At 41.5% G+C, this 19533-nt stretch overlaps 1 protein-coding gene across 3 annotated transcripts in view; it reads right to left on the minus strand.

The window, feature by feature from the left end:
• The window catches only part of RCAN2 (regulator of calcineurin 2), a 413249-nt gene that overhangs the window by 222831 nt on the left and 170885 nt on the right, over positions 1 to 19533 (minus strand). For all 3 annotated transcript variants that reach the window (XM_073905045.1, XM_073905044.1, XM_025890722.2), the window contains exon 2: positions 2586 to 2812. In XM_073905045.1, the coding sequence (XP_073761146.1) occupies positions 2586 to 2810 (225 nt within the window). In that variant the 5' untranslated portion in view covers positions 2811 to 2812. The remainder of the gene's footprint in view (positions 1 to 2585; positions 2813 to 19533) is intronic.

Genomic DNA, 19533 nt, shown 5'->3' on the forward strand with positions numbered 1-19533 from the left:
AGAAACAATCTAAACTATAGTCCATCAATATCAAGAAACAATGAACCAGAAGTAGACTGTGCCAAGAAAGAAAGGGCTCTGCCCTAACAAGTTCTATATGTTGCCAGCTACCCACCTGGACCTCTGCAATGAATACTAAGCATCATTTCCAATGCCTTATCCCCCTGGTATTAACTTCAGGCTGCTAAATGCATCTTCCCAAGGCCAAATATCTTAGAACATCACCATGGCCATCTTTGTCCACGGGCAAATGCAGGAGTGCTAGAAATGCTTCTTGTTCTTTTTCCCTCCACCTAAAAGTATCTCTTCACCAACTTAGCACAGTGCCTAAAATGTCCACCCTTTGGGAAAGATAATGATGATCAGACTTTGTGAGTTAGATTCATGAACTTTGAACATTGTGGAAAGAATTTCCTGAGAGATTGGCATACAAAACAAATGAGTTTTGTTAAGATACTGAAAAACAATGGAGGAAAAAGGAAGACTATATAGGTCTGGAACTTAAAGAGAAAGATGTTGCAGGGAAAATGAGGGGTCCCAAGGCTCCCCAAATACATTTTTCCAGTGTCCCATGATCATGCCTCTTTGCTATTGTTAACTCATTTGGTATCTGGTCATCTTGCTTTGTCATCCTTAACTCTATCTATATCTATATACATAGATAGATATAGATATAGTTAGTACATAGAATTGAATCAAAACTGAATCTAGATCAGATTATTTGATATCCCATAGACTTTCCTCAAACGGGGGCCATAAAATCACTCAAGGTAGAAGACTTTCTACCTGATTTAATAAGTCTAATTATGTAGACATTGGCCAATTATAAAATTCACCTCCTTGGCTATAAAAATGTAGTCTAAATAATTTGAAACTGGCTCCGTTGCACTACATCTTGTTGATTTCAACTCAATATTTTATCGAGGTCATTTTAAAACCAAATACTTTGGTCAAGCTGCAATGTACCAACTTTGTATACAAATTAAATGAGGGTATTCTGTAATCCATGATTCAATCACAGATCAGAGTATCAGAATAGATGAGGGAACTCTCCCCAAGCTTCTGTCTTCCTATATAACCAATCCTGGTTCAGTAGATCAGTCATGCTTGAGCAGCACTCCAGAATGGGAAAAGCTCCTCCCTAGGTCTTAGTGTTTCAATCTACCAGGTACCAGAAGTATTTAATTAGGAAAGAAGCAAAATCCTTTTTTGGCCTCTAAGGAAAATCCTTCTAATTGTTGATTAATTTAGATAAACAGATGATAGAATGAGAAAACACAGAATCTTATTTCATAGTTAATGTCAGGTAGATTTCAGGGGGGAAATTACTGGCTCTGAGTAAATTATAATCTGTGTTATAAACTGGTTATAATCCAAGAGCAAAATTCTCAGTTTCTTTCAAAGAGATCATGTGTCATTTTCTTACTCCAAATAGTCAAGGGATCACAACACTGGAGGTTCTAATCATCTAAGGCCTTGGACTTCAAGCTATTTTTAGCCTATCATTTTAATGTTCAACTCCAAAGTAATATCAATATAAAATTATCTTTATAATTCCTAATCCTCCAGGCTATCAGAATTGCTTACAAAACCAATAAAATCCAGGGTAAAAAAAAAAAAAAGACTTCCAGTAATCGTTTTCAGGCAAAGGAGTTTGGAGTTCAGCAATTGACAAAATCAGCCCAAGTTTGTGAAATGGCAATCATAAATCCTACTCTTACATCTCACACAGAGGCATATACTTTAGTTTAGGAAAAAAGGCCCTTCCCCTCAAAAAGATGTTGCCCATGTTTTATAATATACTATAATAGTGGGTGTTTGTAATTAGAAATCCACATCCACAGGGAAGGTTTGATCTATTCAGAAACCCCACTAAAAAGGTCAGAGAAATCTAAAATGAACTTTAAAAAGATCTCCAAGCAGAATATTTAACTCTGATTTCCAAGAATACTTACCTTGAATCAAGTTTATTTCTTAAAATGAGAAATTTCATTTTCTGGAAAATACTTGTACACAAGACAATCTCATTGCCCAATCATTTCAAATCAACAACTTTTCCTCAAATTCTTACCACACACTTAACAATTCCACCTTGTGTGGTGTCACTGAGCAAACCAAGACTCAGATGACCAGCCAACTTACCTTTCTAATAAAACCTGTAGGACTCAGCTCACAGCTATGTTTGGAACATTTGCCAAACTGCAGGAGGGGTAGGGGTACAAGAGAGCTTGTGCCATTTTGAGAAAGGCAAATCATGGTTTTGGCAGAATGGGAAAAAATAAAATTTTTAGACAACATCTGCTTCCTAGCCCAAGGGGTATCTCCTGCAATCGCTATTCCTAATACCACGTGCTCTGTTAGATAGGCCAGTGAGTCTCTGAGGATGAGATCTGATTCAACATCTACAACCTTGTCACAGTTAGTTGATAACAGAATAGGTTTTTCTCCTCCTGCTATGCATGCCAAGAATAGAGACAACCACATATTTTCCAAAACTTCAAAACATCAATCACAAATAAGCCATGGAAATATTTTGGGATAATGCCACATCTCTCCATGATTTTGGAGCAAAAAAGGCTCATTACCTTGCTCTCTTCTCCTTCAAACACTGACTGGTGAACGTTGCACGCAAACAATGAGTTGGGGAGGTCGTTGAAGTCAGTGATTGCTTGAAAGGCTTCCTCTGCAAAACACCGAGTTACAGCCCAGTCTCTGTCTATGCAGCAGAGCAAGAAAAGTCCTCCATCCTCTGGGATGTGCCCCTGCTGCCCCAGGCTCCTCATTCCAATGAAGTAAGATTCTCCCCTCATTCCTGAGGACACAAAGACAGACGTGTATTAGAGTAGACATTGATTCCTTCACACTTGGTTCTAAGGCCACGGTTCTGGAGTGTGCGGGACAGCACAGGGGAGTGTGATTAGAAGCAGGGACTATGAGAAGGGGGAAGACCCAAAATGTTCACATTACCCCCTTGATCTCAGAGTCACTATTTTCCATCCAGCTCTGCCTCCAGGCAACAATCCAGTCAGCTTTGTGGTCAAAAAAACCCCACTTAACCAAGGTATGAATTGGAGGCTGGGGGCTCTAGCTCAGCTGCCCAGCATTTGCTAGATATGGAACCTGGGAAAGTTAATGTGAGCCTTTGCTTCCTTGTGAAAATCAAACAGACTCGGGAAAGGCTTTGACAAGTTAGAGGATGGATTATATACCACTCCCACCACCAACACTACTAATAATGCCTGTCGTTTATCGAGTTCCAGGGACTGTTCCAAATGATCAACATGCATCAAATAACCTGTTAAATCTTCACAATAGTCTGTGAGATTGGTAACAGTGTTATCCCCATTTTACAGATGGAAAAACTGAAGAACAAAGCAAGGAAGTAACTTTTACTATGTCAATGATAAAATGGCAGGACCAGAATTCAAACCCAGAGAGTTTGGCACCAGAGCTCACTGACCTGGACCACAGAAATGAAATAGGACAAAATCAGTGCAAGTCTGTATTTAAGGAAGCACAATCTACTTCATCACCACCCAAATCCTGATTGTGGTAACTCTAATAGTTAATGGTTTATCCATAATGAAGACACACACACACACACCTGCCTTCTGCCTGGCATGATTACCCTAAGTAATTTGTGAATCCTGGATTTTGAAAATAAGTACTACCTTGGTTAATCCACAGTATATAAATACAGATTCCCTTTCCTCATTGCCCCCATCACAGAACTTTCTAGTATTCATCTTACCTAGCTGTATTCATTCTATTATTTCCTCACTCCAACATTTCAAAATTCTACCCAGCTGCAGCCAGCTGGAGAGTTTTATCATTTTTTGATACTGACACATTACAATAGATTTTATGTCTCCCCACACACTTTTGAGGACAGTATCTACATTTTTCTTTTGTATCTATTTTCATGCCTGTCATGCTCAGTAATTAGAAGCCCTGAAGGTGAAATAATTTGTCCACGGGTACACAAGTGAGACCAACAGACACCTCTAATGTGGCCGATGGGTCATCTTCAATAAGTTCCATTTCCCCAGTCCCAGCATTGCCGAGTACAGGACAGATCGGTGGGTGCCACAGAATATCTCTCTGCCCTCATGACATTTGTTAGACCCAAATTCTTATCCCCAGACAAGTAGGGGTTTCCATGTATATCTCTCTTGAACTCTGAATATATCATTCAGGTGATGAGGTTATGTTTTTCTGTTTCTATTTTTCCTAGAAACAAAGCCCAAGTGGGAACCTGATAAGCATCACTTGATGGCAATTTAAATAATGCATTTCATAAAAAATCTTGGGCCTGGTTGGGACAGGAGCCAAAAATTTAAAAATTTGAGGTAATAACTCTATTAAGCAGATCACTGTAATTGTGGTAAATAAAAATGTTACTCCATATAAAATATAATAGAATCATTCCCGTATTTTAAAGTTCTTAAAATTCTCATTAATACATTTGCTATATTTAAATCAACAAACTATTTATTTGATTTTATTTCTTAATTTTTTTAAAGATTTTATTTATTTATTTGACAGAGAAAGAGAGAGCACAAGCAGGGGGAGCAGCAGGCAGAGGGAGAAGCAGGCTCCCTGCCGAGCAGGGAACCTGATCCGGGGCTCGACCCCAGGACCCTGGGATCATGACCTGAGCCGAAACCAGCCGCTTAACCAACTGAGCCACCCAGGCGCCCCAACAAAGTATTTATTTTAAATAAAAATATAGTACAGCTTTCAAGCTTTGTTTTATTCTGTAATTAATCCAAAATATATGAATATTTGTAATTACAAATATTTCAATGCAATACTTGTATTTGTTTTCCTTCATATTCATATTTATACTGTTGCTTCAAATATCTACTGTAAGATGCATAATAACCATCATTTACTATTAGAGTACTAATTACTTTAATAGTAAGAATAATTACTAAGAGCATTAAAATGGTATTATTTTCATCAGTGGATTATAGGAAACCTCTCTTTTTTTAAGATTTTATTTATTTATTTGAGAGAGAAAGAATGAGACAGAGAGAGCGCACGAGGCGGAGGGGTCAGAGGGAGAAGCGGACCCCGCCGAGCAGGAAGCCCGACGCGGGACTCGATCCCGGGACTCCAGGACCACAACCCGAGCCGAAGGCAGCCACTTAACCGACTGCGCCACCCAGGCGCCCTCGAGGAAACCTCCTAATAACGAAGTCATAACCCTCCGACAGCATGAAGTATAGCTATTATGCGTCAACACTGATTTCATTTTTAATACTGCCCCTCTTATTTAAAAAAAATTAAATTAATCAAAACTGATCCCAAAATGTTCCTAAATGTTTTCCGAGAATGTTTCAATTACTCTTTTTCCGAAAGAAATAAAAATCCATTGCTGAACTAATTAATTACGTAGATGGAATACTAAGCCTTACTCAGGGCTCATTTTCATCTACTCAAATAGCCTTAACTTCTGTTCTAAGCTGTAACAACACGATTATCTTCAAGAGACTTTATTTTAAGCTCATTATTTGAGTAAAGATTTAAAAGGTGGATGCATTTTTGGCAAACAACCTACTCTACTTATATGGAGAAGTATTTTAGAAGTCAGAGCTTTGTACAAAGGAACCCTGATTTCTCTTTCCAGTCCCATTACTGAGTCAGCTCGTAATCTGGAGAAGTCAATTGATCGTTTGATGACTCAGTTTATCTTTATAAAAGGAGAACAAAAACATCTCTCTGCCTCCCTTCCTCTGCAGAGGAGGAAGAGGTGGGGCAATGAAAGAGAAATGGAAGATGATCAACATCAGCATTAACCACTACATAAAAGGGTAAGTAATATAAAATGCTGTAAAAACACGACATTATGATAATTTCAGAGCAAGACTACTATGCCTTGGTGTTACCACTAACCGTTGCAAACGCAAGCAAACAGAAAGAAAGGGAAGCTCTGAAGACCAAAAGAACTCCTAAAAAGTAATGTAAAGGTCCTATATAGCCCCAAAGAACTAGTTTATCTTTTTAAATTCATTTCAAAACTCTGAACTGTTGTAAAACAACTTTGAAGCAATAGTTGCCTTTACATATATGATTCTTACTTCTAAGTCTGAGGTTGGTCATCCAAAAGAGAAGAGCTGCCTTCAGCTCAAGAGGCACCTCTTCTGGGAAGGTTTCCCAACCTCCCCCTTGGCCCATGAACATGGCCTCCTTCCTCTGCCTGCCCTGAGCGCCCTGCGCAGCCTTCTCCCATGGATCATCCTGCACTGTGCTTACTGCTTTACTAGCCTAGGTGTTTCTTGAGAAGAGAGACTGACCTGTCTTCATCGGTGTACCTTCAGCCTGGTTCATATAGAAAGGCCTCAAAATGATGTCTGACAGAATTAATGAATTATGTGAAAAGGAGTCATGTTCAAAAAATAACAGACAAGCAAATGAGTTATAGTGGTCAACTTAAAATATATACATGAATGATATTTACTTCAAATGTATCCACTAATACTGAAAACAACCTACTTACTTTGATGTCAAGGTTAGATTTATAAAATGGAATTTTAAAAACGGAAGATAGCAAGAACCACTCAAAGGATTCCTCTAGCTAAAATGAAAAATCTGCAGTGTGTAATTAAAATAACATTTGTTTTTTTTAATTATACAAGTTCACCGAAGAAAAATACTGAAAAATTCAGAAAGGTATTTTAAAAAGAAAATAAAAGCAAACCATAATCCTACTCTCTAGAGAAAATTGTACTAATGGTTTGGTATATTTAGTTCTAGTGCTTTTTCACACATATAATTTCTGAAAAAAATTGGGATCCTGCTGTTTCATAACCCACTTCTTTCTCGAAACATTGATAAAATCAAGAGCAGTTCCCTGTACCATTATACATTCTTTGAAAACGCTAATTTTAATAGACACATAGTATCCCAGTATATGGATCTGTCATAATTTATTTAACCATTCTTCTGTTATTTGATATTTAGAAAGCATAAATTTCCATCATCATGTGCATCTGGTAAGGGAAAACCATTATTCACTATTAAAATATAAAGGGTCCCCTGGAAGAACCTCAAAACTTCTTCACATGCAGAGAAGACACATCTTTATGAGATTCTGGAAGGGGCCCCACAGGTACACTTAGGCTCCACTCCTTCTCAATGTTGAGTGCCTTCTGGACTGTGGTCTTCCCATCAGCAAAATGGAGAAAGAACGTGACTTTGTCTGTCTTATGGTCAAGTATGACCGTCAAATGAGATGAAGCACATGAATGTCTTTTGAAGCCTCCAAAATAATATGTGAATTAAAGCTATTTATTACTCCTTCTCGGCTCATCCAGAGCAAGGCAATAGCAGAAGAATCTGGCCCCATGGAGGTGGTTGCCATCCACTACCGGTAAGTGTGTGGACACGTGAATGTCCCTGAGGGTTAAGCCCATATCATTAAAATGAGAGAAGAATAGAGCTGCTGCTCCAATATTTGGTAGGAGTGTGGCTGGTGACTCCAGCAGTAGGGAATGATGACTGTAACACAAAAGGGAGCAATTAAAATAGAAAACAAACAATCCTGTCCCTCCCAAACACCACTAACAACACATAATGGTTATAATCCTACAAAGTTAGTAGCAATGAGAATATAAATGTTTGAATTTGACTCATTTTAATGAAGGAGGAAGCTTGAAGACAGGAAGATTTTTCAACTATTTCACTATTTTGCTATAATGTGAAAATGATTTTATCCAAGATCCTCAGATAACCTTATAGCACTTATTAATTAAACATTAAAAGACTTGAAGATGGTACAGCTCCTACTATGAAGACTAGTCACCTGAAACTTAAAGATGCCCATAGTATCAAAGAATTAGCAAATGAATAAATGTTTATTGCACAGATAAGGGAATAAATTCCCCCTCAATAAACAAGAATAATGTATTGCTGGGTTTCTACACAAGGATTTAAGCTTTCCAAAACCCCTACTTTTCATTCCCTGCAAACATTTATTTGGTACACTTAAACCCAGGAGATGGGACTTCATAGAGGCATCTGATTCTGTTGGATATCATTATTGTCACAGTGTTAACAATATGCATGAGATTCAGATTTCTGAATTCAGAATTCTAAAAAAATCCCACCTTTCTGGGAATAGGGTATAACTCATGCAAATAGGAAGCCATGTATTTGCTCATAGGATTTCTGGTCTAAAAAGTCTTGGGGTGCTGGCCTCCCTGCTCAGCGGGGAGCCTGCTTCTCCCTCGCCCTCTGCCCCTTCCCCTGCCTGTGCTCTCTCTCTCTCTCTAACAAATAAATAAAACCTTAAAAAAAAAAAAAGTCTTATATAAGTCTGGATATAAAAGGAGGGGTAATTACAAATAATCCCATGAGAACAGCAGAGAGCCATGGCAAACAAAACAAACAAAATAAATAAAAACAAAAACCAGACTGTAAACCTCCATGGAGATGCTCATATTTATACTAGCTTCACTATCAAGTAAAATCATCCCATTAATAGTGTGAGGTGTGTCCTATAAAAAGGCTAATACCACCTTGGAAGGCCTAGGGTGGTAGTAATCTCATCTTGAGTCCCCTCAACATGGAGAGAACATCACGGCCAATTCTGAGTACCACTCACTACAGAAAAATTAGAAGTCTTTCTAAGGACATTATTTAGGCTTACCCAGGGGCCAAAAGTCATGTCATCTGAAAAACAGGGGCATGGGAAGACACAGCCTAGGAAAGCAGAGGAAAGGAGTCTTGAGTGAAGTCATACTTGCCTTCAACTTCTGAAAGAGGAAATAGAATTTTTGTATATGGTGCTAAGAAAGAAGTCAAACCAAGGAGAAAGAATACAATTTAATGAAAGGTGCCATGGATCTTTCAACAATTCAGGTTGAAACAGAAAAGTCCTGCCTCATGTCTTAGTGAGCAACTTACATCGGTGACAGCCACTGAGTAAGCTCCACAGAGCAGGTGACAAACCTCCAGCGGAACGTCCCAGAGAGAATCCAAGGACTAGGGGGCATTTCTGTTATGGTCTCTTCTTACCTGGAGAGTTTTCTCTTTCCATGATTAGAAAAAAATACACAAAAGAGGTAACTATTTCTCTCTGGGTTTAACAATGCTCAAGAAAGGGCGATTTATAACCTTTAAACAAAAGCTTTCTCCAGTGTTGCAACCTTTAATTTGATACTCATATCTGCCTATAGTTTTCATTTTCCAGGTTACTCAAACCAGAAAGTAAGAATTTTTTAAACAGTAAATACTGATCCACAAAGGGGGGAAACTGAGCTAGACTTAAAAAAAAAACAACTTACACTGGGTTTATTTTTCCTTAGGCAAAAGAATGTTAAAGATTTAACTTGTCTGCTTTTTCAATGAAGAACAGGAATGTAAGACTTTTTGCAATAAGAGCAATAAACAGGAAAAAAAAAATACCTTAATTCCATGTTATGGCCAGCTAAGCAGGATAAATAAGGAAAGACGATAGCTGGAAATGATTAATGAATAATTCACTTTGACTTTAAGTTCAATTTTGACCGAAAAACAAGTCAAGGGATTGTGGGAGGTTTGTTGGTTTGGAGGAACTTAAATATGACAATGCCAAATTGACTTAGTAAGGATAACAACTAAGAATGCAATGTTGCATTAATAGAGAAGAAATGTCTACAGCTATTTTTTTTTAAGTTGAATATAAGGTTAAATGAATCCAGTTCAAACTTTCAAAGAATAGAAAACTCAAAGTTTTCCAATGTTTAAAATCCCTTTGGCTCTAAAATTTATCCTTTAACGATAGCTGGGACAAAGAAGAAAACTTTTATATGAACAATAATAATCATTTTAAATTAAATCATATCCTCAGCTATCATTTTTGGTCTAGCCTAATGGGTAGGTCTTTTTGATGCCCTTTTGGTATTTTAATATCTAGACCCTCTTAGGGATACACCAGGCCTTTTGATCATTTTTGTCCATCTTAAAGGGAGACTGAAATATAATATTAGTAACAACAAACCATCCGAGCCATCCTGACAGACAAAGGAGAGACATGATATTCTTAGGCTCTGCTCCACAGAAACCCATTAGAGCTCTTTCTGAAATATAATGGGACCTATTTAATTCGGTGGCAGAATTTTCACACCTGCTGAGTTGCGTGAACTTCATGCTATTCTTGATACCATTTGGGATCTGAAAGAATCAGGAACATGCAGTTTTCCACTCATGGTTTTCAAAGGAAATTACCCACATTCCTCAGTCATGGCTTCCTTTAGGACACCTTCTGGCACCACTGTTCTACCTTAAGCTCCCACAGGAAAATAATTCAATTAATTCAGTTTCCCAAAGAAGCAGCTTCTCAGGAATTTTGATGAAATTGGGGAGGAGGAGGAGTCGTTTCCATCATCTCCTTTTGTACTGGAATCTGTAGGAGTGGCGGGTCTACAAACTTGACTAGAATAATGTGCATGCAGGGTTTTAATGCCCAAGGTCTCCCAGGAATATGTGCAAATCCTGAATATTCTTCCAATGGGCAAAATTAAAAGGGAAAGAAGAATCTCAAATTTACTCAGGGTCAGATGGAACAAGCAGATAGGGCATTTGTATTCCACTCCCACAACACTAACTGACATCGTCAAGAAACCGCGTTTCAAATAGACTTGTTGCAAGAGAAGAGTCAAGTAGAGAAAACACCATCTTTTATGAAAGGTGGGAGGATTGAGGAGGTTGTTCTTCATGACGGGAAAATCTATTTCTAAAAGAATGACCTACAATGAACCCTAAATTTATTAAATAAAATAAGCAATAATTAGAACATACCATCCAAAAGAGAAGAGCTTTGGTCATTGTATTAGTCAAGGTCCCAGTAGGAAACAGATGGCATACTCAAACTGGATCATTTGAAAAGAGTTTAATAATGCAGCTGTTTGCAGAAGTGTGGGCAGGGGATAAGGAAACCACAAAAGATATTTCAAAACCCTGGGCTAGCACTATCCCTAGACCTCAGGAGGTGGGAAGAGTGGAGGGGGTTTTTCAGAATGGGGACACACCAGGGGCTACAAGCAGACGACCCCTGACAGACCTTTGGTTGAGGGGTATAGCCAATCCACAGTGGCACCACAAAGAGGGAACTAGAGGGATAAATATCCCCATCTTGCTCTCTTTCTGTGACCTGCTGGCACCTTCCATTGGCCAGACCCAATTGCAAACCAGAGGGCAAGGGAACTATAATGTGGAGTGTATGGCTCAGCCACTGGGAGCACAGTACACAACAGGAAGTGATGGAGAGAGAGGTTCCTGGGGTCAAGTGAAGAGATCAAGCACAGTCTTTATAATTGGATAGTAATCTAAACATTTCATAGAACTTGATTTAAGTATTTAAACCTGAGTCATTTGTAAATGGCAGCTCAAATCAGCCTGTATTAACATCGCCACAGATTCACCATTTCTTACTGTGTGTTTTTTTAAGAACAGGAAGAATGAAAGGGGAATGAGCAACCATGTGTGTGCACCATTGTGGACTAAGTATTCTTGAGCCCAGTGTGGAGGCACAAGACCATCCTTTCATTATTGCTATCAGAAGCAGTTTAAAGAAAGCCCCAAGCCTCTGGATGAGCCTAGCAATTATATGCAAAATAACTTTTCACAGGAGGGTAACACTTCAAAAGTGAGCAGCAAAGCAGGTGAAGGTTGCTATGGTAGCTAAAGTCAGATTTATCCTGTCATCTTTCACCTTCTGCTTTCAGAGCACTGGGGACAAACACAGTGAAAAGGATCTAGAGCAGAGAGGGAGAGATGGGGCACCCCACCTCTGAGAAAATCCAGCCAAGAAGGGTCAGAGTTGTTCAGACCTTCTAAGAAAGAAAGAAAAGGCCGACTGGAAGGCTGCTCAGAGGGGGAGGAGGAGGGATAGAGAGCTGCTCAGAACTCATTAGGAGGCCAAGGACGCAGGTAGCACTCTCTCTGATAAGATTAGCAGAGGATGATCCACTTGATTGTAAGCTCTTTTTAATGCAAGAGGGCAAAGAATCAGGAAGAGAGAGAGAAATAGCCTTATTTCAGAGCCCTGCATACAATACGCTTTTTTCCCTCAAATACAGCTAAACGACCATGTCACTTCCACATTAAAAATCTTCCGTAACTCCCTAAGACCTATCAAATTCAATAAAAACTGTTCTTCGGCCCAGCAAACCAGGACCCCCACAAGAAGATGACGGTCTTCCTGTCCAAATGGACCTACTCTCTCACTAGTGCCGAGAAGGAAAATTCTTCCTAGTCTCAGCCCCAAGTTCCCGCTCTCTCAGTAATGACAAAAACAGCATCAGGCAATTACTGACTGCTCCTTTTGTATGACATTGACAGATGGCTGGGTGGCCCTGACCAACTTCCTTGAGCTTTCCTCACTTCTCAGCTTTGCTCCTGCCAGCCCCCAGACCCTCCTAGCAACACGCCACTCATCCTGAAGTCATTTCTGGGGCCACTGCCTTCAGACCCCACTCTGAGCCGCACTGCACTGAGATGAGATCATCCCTGGCTGACCCCATTGTCGCATGTTTGTCCCACCTCTCAAGACACTTCGTTTTGCTGCTCCTTGTGCTTTTCTTAATCTCCGCCCCCCTGGTGTTGAGGGCAGGGGCTGTGGCTGGGTCTTCCCCACCTGGATAACACCAGTAGCTGCTAAACAGGACCCTATCCTTGGAAGGTCGCCTTTCTTGAATTGAACGGAGTTCAAGTTCTGAATGTGATTCTCAGCTTCCCAACATACTAACTGCCTGACCTTGGAAAGTTACTTAATTTCTCTGTGTTCAGTTTCCTTACCCATAAAGTAGCATTAAGAAGAAAACCAAGGGCCTGAACTGGCATCCCTTATGGCAAGGCCAAGTCACCAAACGCGGGCTTAATACGAAGCTAATTGTAGTTTCAACCTCCCCCCCAAATGAGGTCTTTTTTTTTTTTTAAGATTTTATTTATTTATTTATTTGAGAGAGAGAGAGCATGAGAGGGGGGAGGGTCAGAGGGAGAAGCAGACTCCCCGCTGAGCGGGGAGCCCGATGCGGGACTCGATCCCGGGACTCCAGGATCATGACCTGAGCCGAAGGCAGTCGCTTAACCAACTGAGCCACCCAGGCGCCCCCCAAATGAGGTCTTAACCAGTTAGTCAGGAATTTTCTGACCAGCACCAATGGTAACCTGTCACATGGGCCCTCTCCATTCTCCACCCCCTCCCGCCCCCCAAAGGAAGATATGACCATCCACTTGATAAGACCCTCTGGCCTTCCAGGAAGGGGAAGGTGATCTTGCCTGAAACAATCCTCTCTCCCCTGTGGCTGGTAACTCTCTTGTCCCACCCTCCATGTTGTACAACCCTTTGCAGCTCCCTCTACTTGTTGGATGGGATGCTGCCCAATTCATGAATCACTTAATAAAGCCAATTAGATCTTCAAATTTACTTAGGTGAATTTTTCTTCTTTAACAGTAGGGAACAGGACTGGTCTGAGGATTTCATAGCTAACACAAATAAAGCATTTAGAACAATGACTAGGACACACTGTGAGTGCTTAATAAATGTTAACAATTTTTAGTATTGGCCATCTTCGTCCTCAACAGAGCAATTCTGTAACTGTCTCTCACATGGGGACATCTTCTTCTCGTTCCTGGAGTCATTAGTCTTTTTACACAGCAAGGCACAGAGTATAGAGGAAAGTCAAGTGTGGGCTTTGGAGTTGGTCTGTCAGGTCTGAATCCTGGCACTGCTACTGTCTAGCTGTGTGACCTCAGACATATTACTGAGCAGTACGGAGACCATAAGGGCACCGACTTCATAGAGTTATTATATGGATTAGATACACCCTTCCTCCACTCCCAAATGCCCAAATTTTTGGTGAGCATTCCATTTTTTAGGTCTTTAGAAGAGTTTGTGCTTCTATGGTAAGAAATGCAAGAACTCAGAAGTCACACGAACCCAGATGCACATCCCAGCTCTCCACCCACTGCTGACTGGTGGTGGTGGCTGGGCTCTAGGGTCCAGGTCTGAATCCTCCTTCCACAGCCATTTGACTTGGTGATTTTAGGCAAGCTAGTTTCACTCACAAAGCCTCAGTTTCCAGAGTTATAAATCAGGACTATTGAGAGTTTCTTTTTTTTTTTCATTGTTTTAATTATAGAAAGTGCAGTCTGTAATCCCCATTCCCTATTTCCCCCATCCTCCCAACCACCTCTCCTCTGGTGACCATCAGTTTGTTCTCTATAATTAAGCGTCTGTTTCTTGGTTTGTCTCTCTCTCTTTGGGGCGGGGAGGAGGGGGGTTGCGGGGGAGGGGAAGAAGGCTTTTGAGAGGTTCAAGTGAGATCATCCCCTGGTGAAGAATTTAGGCCAGAGGCAGCAGCTATCACCACTCAGGAAACGCTAGCCTTTGCTAGGACCACTGGCTTGCACTAGTTAATCCGTATGGTTGCTTGCACCTTTAACTACTTCATGTTCTCAGATCATTGCTTACTTTCCAAGGAAGGCATATTTTGTGTTAGGCCCAGGGTCTCACACGACTTTAAGAGTAAGAATTAGGACTTTGCTGGAGTTTCTCAGCCTGTGTATTTAGCTTGCTAATACATGTTCCCTGCTTCAAACTTAAAAGTGTCACTTGCCATTCTCTTTCCCTTCGGCACCCTTCTCCAAATTAGCTAAAAAATGCCACCGATGCTCAACCAGGCTCCAGGGTGCTTCACAGAAAAGTCCTCCCCACTGCTAGAGGCCCCCCAACACCAGCCATGCATCTTCCACCCTGGGAGGGCTGCCCAGCGCCTCCCCTCCGCTTGCCTCTCTGCACATGCGTTGTTATTTACAACATTTGGCAAAGGGAACCCATTTATTGACATTGTTACATCTCCTCCCATATGTTGAGCATTCTTGCTTCTTCCTGTAATGGCTGGCACCCAGCAGAGCTCCTGATCCGCTGTGCTGGCAAGACTACTGGAATATAACACCCCAGCCTCCACCCACCCAGAGCTATCGCTATTCTCCCATTCATTCTGTCCCCCCCCCCCCCCCCCGGAACCTCTCTCTCCTAATAGATGTCCCAGAGCTTTGTTCACCTTTTGATTACTACTTTCTCAACTGAGTGACTTCCTGAGTCTCAGATTTCCATTGTCTCCTGCTGTGTTAAATCCAGGTTGTGCGTTCCCACCCTCTCTTTCCTTATCATTCATTGCTGAAACATTTACCAGTTCACTCTTGATCTGAAAGTAAGTCATAACCCTGATGGCTTCGGTTCACTTTTAAAATCCTTCCCTTTTTATATTTTTTGGCTGAAAATGTTCGTTCCTTCCCCCCTCTCCCTCTTTCAAATTTACAAGCACAGTATCTATTAGGTTCCTACAGGAGCAAACGCTGACTGGACTTCTGTGCTGCACCCTGGAGCATATCTTCTTTCTAAGTGCAGCTGCCTGCCCTCAGCCTGTTCAACCAAGGGCCCCAACTGGAGAAGCCAACGCAGGCTGGTCTGTGTCCTCCACATTGTCAGAAACTCACAAGTCAGGAGGATCCAAAATTAGTTCCCCACTTCTGGTGCCATGTGTTGTTTACAAGACAGAGCTGACCCAGATTCTAGCTTAGGAAAAAAACAAACCAAAACCTTCATTAACGTCCTTTCTGGCCTGCTGCAAGTGGGACCATTTATTTCGAGGGGCCAATTCACCCCATCTCTCACTCCCCCCGCCACAGATCAGGGGCCGGGCTCATGGAGGATAGAGGATAGAACCCGTGTTGGCAGTAAGGTTTCTAGGGGAGGGGCGCCTGGGTGGCTCAGTCGTTGAGCATCTGCCTTCGGCTCAGGTCATGATCCCAGAGTCCTGGGATTGAGTCCTGCATCGGGCTCCCTGCTCGGTGGGGAGCCTGCTTCTCCCTCTCCCACTCCCCCTGCTTGTGTTCCCTCTCTCACTGTGTCTCTGTCAAATAAATAAAATCTTTAAAAAAAAAAAAGGTTTCTGGGGGAGACCAACAGATGGTTTAGGGAGAGACACTGAGTCAGTGGAAGACACAGGTAGTGGATTAATCACTTTATATACCTTCTAAGAACTGGTGGCCACCTTTGCTCTACATTGTAAGGCCTCTACGTGGCCTGACGCCAAAGGCCATGCTTGAAATGAAGTGGGAACTAATTGGAATTCAAATAAAAACTTAAAAGTACAAAAAGAAAAACAAGAAATGAAGTGGAGGAGATTGTAAATCATCTCCCTACTTCTCCAAAAGAGCAGATGGAAACCCTTGTACCTTTAATGAGCAGAAATCATCATGGCAGACACCATGATAGTCAAATGACAGCTTCACCACTGTAGCCTGCAGACTCCTGGCCAGTACAACTAGAACAGTCTGAGGGGCGTGCCAAGCATTCCAGCACGGCATTGGAAGCTCTCTACATTAGGGGAGAACACTAGGGTCCCTTCAACTTCCTGCTCTTCTAGCCAACCCCAGCATCATTTCACATGTTTAACTGGAAAACAGCCAACAAAATTGAAGCTTCTCATTAAGATGTCAAAGTTTCTTATTAAGATGGTCAAAGACCCCACCGGATCCCTAAAGCCTAACTCAGTACAGGGGGAGTAGGAAAGATGAGTGACATTATTTTAGGCTAGTGTAGCTTTTTGAGAAACCATTGCTGTTTGTCTCTTTTTATAGCTACCTAGTAGTTCTGCCTTTTGGGTGACAGTGTCGGTCACAGAGCAGATGCCCAAAAATATTTGTTTCACCAACCCAGACAATTCTTCATTTTCCTTCTCTCCACCAGTTCCTGTACTTTCTCATCTCCTCCATTTCTTAACACTTCTTAAAACTGGATTTTCTCTTCTTCCAAACAGAACCTTGGTAGTCTTTTCACTTATAATGTACAATTACCTCAAATGCTAGACATAAAACACTAAAAATGTACTCAGTGGGGGATGCCTGGGTGGCTCAGTCGGTTAAGGGATGGACTGTTGATTTCGGCTCAGGTCATGATCTCAGGGGCATGGGATTGGGGCGTGGAGGGCTCCGTGCTGGGTGTGGAGCCTGCTTGAGATTCTCTCTCCCCCTCTCTCTCTGCCCCTCCCCCACGGCTTGTGCACACATGTGTGCGCTCTCTCTCTCCCTCAAAATAAAATAAAAATAAAAGTAAAATAAACATGTACTCAGTGTATAGGTATTTAAAAAAGGACATGGGAAGTGCATCACATGAGGGGGGAAAAAAAAAAACAAGTGTAATGACCACTTAAAGATGGCTTGGCTTTGACATGGACATGGGGGAGAATGAAGTCTGTCTGCAACTTGCTCAGCTCAGTCTTTGTTCCCCTCCCTCCTGGTGCTGTGACCCTCCACACCATCAGGCACAGATACCCTTCAGAGGACTCCTCCAGTCTCTTAAAACCTGGGTAGCGTGATTAGTATAGGCCACTTGTTCTTTCATATATTTTATGGAGAGATGTCAGGACTCCGTCTCTGAGAAAGAAGGAAGTGGGTGAGCCATGTTGGTATCTAGAAGGACTGATCGGGTAAAGAGGCCAGCAGGGAAGAGGAAAAAGGCCCACAGCCAGAGGAGCTTGGTGTGTTTGGGGAACAGCTGGGAGGCTTCTGTAGCTGAAGTATGGTGAGGAAGGGAGGGTGGTAGGAAATGCATCCAGAGGGAAAGCAGGAGGCCAGGACACGTGCTCCTCTTAGCAGTACAAGGCCTTGGAGAGGACTTGGCTTTTTACTCCAAGGATTTTGAATAAAGGAGTTCATGAACTGACTTATGTTTTAAAATAATTTCTCTGGCCGCTCTTTGGAGAGTAGACCAAGACAGCAAGGACAGGGGAGGACCAGTTAGGAATCTACTGCTAGGAATTCAGGCAGGAGATAATGGTGGTAGGCACCAGAGCAGTAGCAATTGAAATAGCGACAGGCAATAGGATTCCAGATAGTTTTAATGCACTAGCAGCATTTGCTGATGGACTGGATATGGAACAGGGGAAGATTCTAGGATGATGCCACAGTGTTGACCTGAATACCTAGAAGCACCTAGAAGCTGCCATTTACAAAGATGGAGAAGGCTATGGAAGTTCATATTGGGACATTTAAGGACAGGATTCCTACCATTCATCTCAGTATGAGCAGTCAGTGCTGAGTCTAGAGTTTAACGGGGAGGGGGATAACACAGATGATACGTAAAGCCATGGGACTGGACAAGGGAGTTCAGACAGAGTGGAAGTCCAAGGACTGAGTGCTGGAATATACCAGCATCTTACAGGAATCACAATGGTAGCATCTCCTGGGTGTGTTGTAACAATTTGATGAGATAATACATGTAAAGCACTTAAAATACTGCTGAGGACCTCCTTCAACAATCAACAATCATGCATACACACTTTTCCCCACCGGCCAGCCCCTACCTCTACTAGAGCACCAATCCCAAGTCCCTTGGCCCTGAGCCTGGCAGAATTCCTCTTCATGTTGCATAGTAAAGAGGGGGGGTGGGTAAAAAGGAAATCTTGTTGTCCCCATGAAGGCTACAGAGGAAAAAAACTCTCTTGCTTGGATTCCAACACGGAATTCTGAACATTTTCCTGCAGCAACATTGACAGTTTCTAAGATCTCTCAAGCCAAAAATCTGGTACTTTATATCAAGTACATCATGCATGTAATAGCCTTTTGGGCTAGCCAGACCGGGGGACCTGGTCATAATTTCTGAGATTTCTTCGAGAAAATACTTTTCAAGTTCCAAACAACCCAACAGAAACCTATATTTTAAAAGGTGGCAGATGCCTCCTAACATAAAAGCACCACATAAATTCTAAAAGTGGATATATGGGCACCTTCTTTCAACAGCAACATTCTGTAACCTATAGTTATATTTTAGATACCCAACAGCAACTAACAAAGTCCAGAGATAGTCCCTTTGTAGCTCCTGTCTTAGTTTATCTTCAACTCTCCTCACTCCATCCCCAGTACTCACCCAGGCAACAAATAGGCCACTGAAAATTTTTAACTCCCAAGATAAATTCTCTGTCATGCTGTATTTCTCCATCACAGTCCTAATCTTGCTGTACTGTAACTGTTTAATTGCCTTCTTTCCAATGAAGTCTGCAAATGCTGGGCTGTATCTATAATACCTAGTTGGGAACCACTAGAATTTCTGGAATGAATGGGGAAATCAAAACTTAACCTTGGTGTTAGCCCACTCCAAGACACATAAGCCTCCTTGAAAGAAGAAGGAATCCAGAGAATTCTTCCAAATGAATTAAGCCAATCAATCTGAGAAGGAAGGTATGGGAGGAGCATTCTTCTGTAGTAGTAAGATAGGTGTTTTTATTTCCAGAGTAGAACTACTAGGTGTGGCTTTTAGCAGCCCACAGAGAAGTAAAGTATTCACAGCACTAGCATCGGGGCTGCCTGAGTATCAAGCTTCAAGTCTGTAGTTTTTGCTTAAATGACAATGTGATTTCCCCAGGCTTCACAGGTCTGAACAATTAGGAGTCATGCTTTAGACAATTTGACTAGTTATATGCATGCATGCCTTTCTGTTGCTATAAACCATATTTAAATGTACATATACATTTATGTCTT

Source organism: Callorhinus ursinus, unplaced genomic scaffold (assembly GCF_003265705.2).
Source record: "Callorhinus ursinus isolate GAN/ISIS: 27379988/994484 unplaced genomic scaffold, GSC_fseal_2.0 scaffold22, whole genome shotgun sequence".
Taxonomy (NCBI): domain Eukaryota; kingdom Metazoa; phylum Chordata; class Mammalia; order Carnivora; family Otariidae; genus Callorhinus; species Callorhinus ursinus.